General features: G+C 43.4%; 1 protein-coding gene across 1 annotated transcript in view; it reads left to right on the plus strand.

The window, feature by feature from the left end:
• The window catches only part of PDE4DIP (phosphodiesterase 4D interacting protein), a 144,482-nt gene that overhangs the window by 29,867 nt on the left and 113,069 nt on the right, over window positions 1-1,546 (plus strand). Inside the window, 3 exon segments of the mRNA XM_007457126.1 lie at window positions 1,213-1,336; window positions 1,472-1,534; window positions 1,536-1,546. The exon segment at window positions 1,536-1,546 is cut by the window's right edge and continues 120 nt beyond it. Coding sequence (XP_007457188.1) covers window positions 1,213-1,336; window positions 1,472-1,534; window positions 1,536-1,546 — 198 coding nt within the window.

A 1,546-nucleotide genomic window follows, 5' to 3' on the forward strand; every position in this document is an offset into this window, starting at 1 on the left:
TGGCTGACTTACTCAGAAAATGTATAACTTCCAGTCTCAAGACATTGTAGTTAGCTGTTGTCTATTGCATTTATCAAGGAATATGGAGTCAAAGTTGATGATTCCTGAGGTCTATTTAAGGGTCTTAGGTTATTCTCTTGACTTGTGTCCCTTGTACAACAAAGACCCTTCTACCACCAAAAGGCTGCATAATGACATGGGAACTCAAGATAAATATAGTCTCTGGGACAGCGCTGAGAAGTGTCCAGCATCGACCAAGGAATTCTCTAATCTTTAGGGAAGTTCCATTTGGTCACCGTGGACACAACCTTCTGGGCCAAATATTAAAATACTACTGGGCTTGGATAGAGCAACTTTGATTTATCATGAACCTATGAAGGTTCAATATCATTCTCTGCCCTGAGAACAAGAAGATTGTCCATGGTTCTCAACAAATGGCTTAAAACAAGAATAAAACCAAACCGGAATTAAGATCATTCAGCACCTGATACTGCCCCCAAATTTCTAATCCTCAGACATCCAAAGGCAGCTGTTGTTAGCTATAAATAAGCTGGTGACACCTTACCCGCTTCATGCTAGCGCCTGGGCATTCATTCCTAAGGACATTAGAGAAGCAAAGCTGGGCCAGAACCCTGAGCTTCCATAGATTAAATGTCTGCTTTCTGCATGGGACTGTGGGAAAACTGGATAGAACTCTGGGTAGGTAGCCCAGATTCAGGACAGTCTATGGGTTACTGGCTGTAAGGGAGAAAAGCATTTCTGTGGCTATCCAAATAGATATTCTATTCCAGCAACCTAAATGGAAGGAACACTCTAAATTCAAATAGCAAGACAAGCAAGGAACTAGCAAAGCACTCTGGGAGAGCAGTCTCAATGGGAAAGTCCGGGGACAGATGATGGTGAACATGGATGCTGAGTTCTAAACCATTTGATGACTATCTGCCTTTCATATGCAAGATTCTTCTCTTGAAGCTATAGCAGTAATGAAGCCTCTAGGGAGTCAGGTATATTCTGATTGACAAGCAACACAAATCAGAGTTCCTAAAAGATTATCTGAAAAGTTGGAAAGAGCAGTTCCACAGATAATTGCAGAGGAAAAAAATGCTTCATTTTTATTCTCATCAATGGGACTCTGAATTACCGAAACAGCCTTAATGGGTCCACTTGCTAAATTACATGACTGGCTCTGACTGGCCATTGCTCTGGTTTTAGCACTGATGTGGAGAATCTCAACAGCCATAATGAAGCTGAGCTCCGGCGCCAGTTTGAGGAGAGACAGCAGGAGACGGAGCATGTTTACGAGCTCCTGGAAAATAAGATCCAGCTTCTGCAGGAGGTGAGTATCCACGGCTAGGGGTCCCCTTTTACCTCTTTTCCGACTGCTCTGCCTCCTGGCATTCACCTTTTCCCTCCCTAAATTACCTATGTTTGCAGCCTTTCAGGTTTTGTTCTTTTCTTGTTCTTTTTGCAGGAATCCAGGCTAGCGAAAAATGAAGCTGCACGGATGGCAGCTCTGGTGGAAGCAGAGAAAGAGGGTAACCTGGAG

This window comes from Lipotes vexillifer, unplaced genomic scaffold (assembly GCF_000442215.2).
Source record: "Lipotes vexillifer unplaced genomic scaffold, Lipotes_vexillifer_v1.1 scaffold511, whole genome shotgun sequence".
Lineage (NCBI taxonomy): Eukaryota > Metazoa > Chordata > Mammalia > Artiodactyla > Lipotidae > Lipotes > Lipotes vexillifer.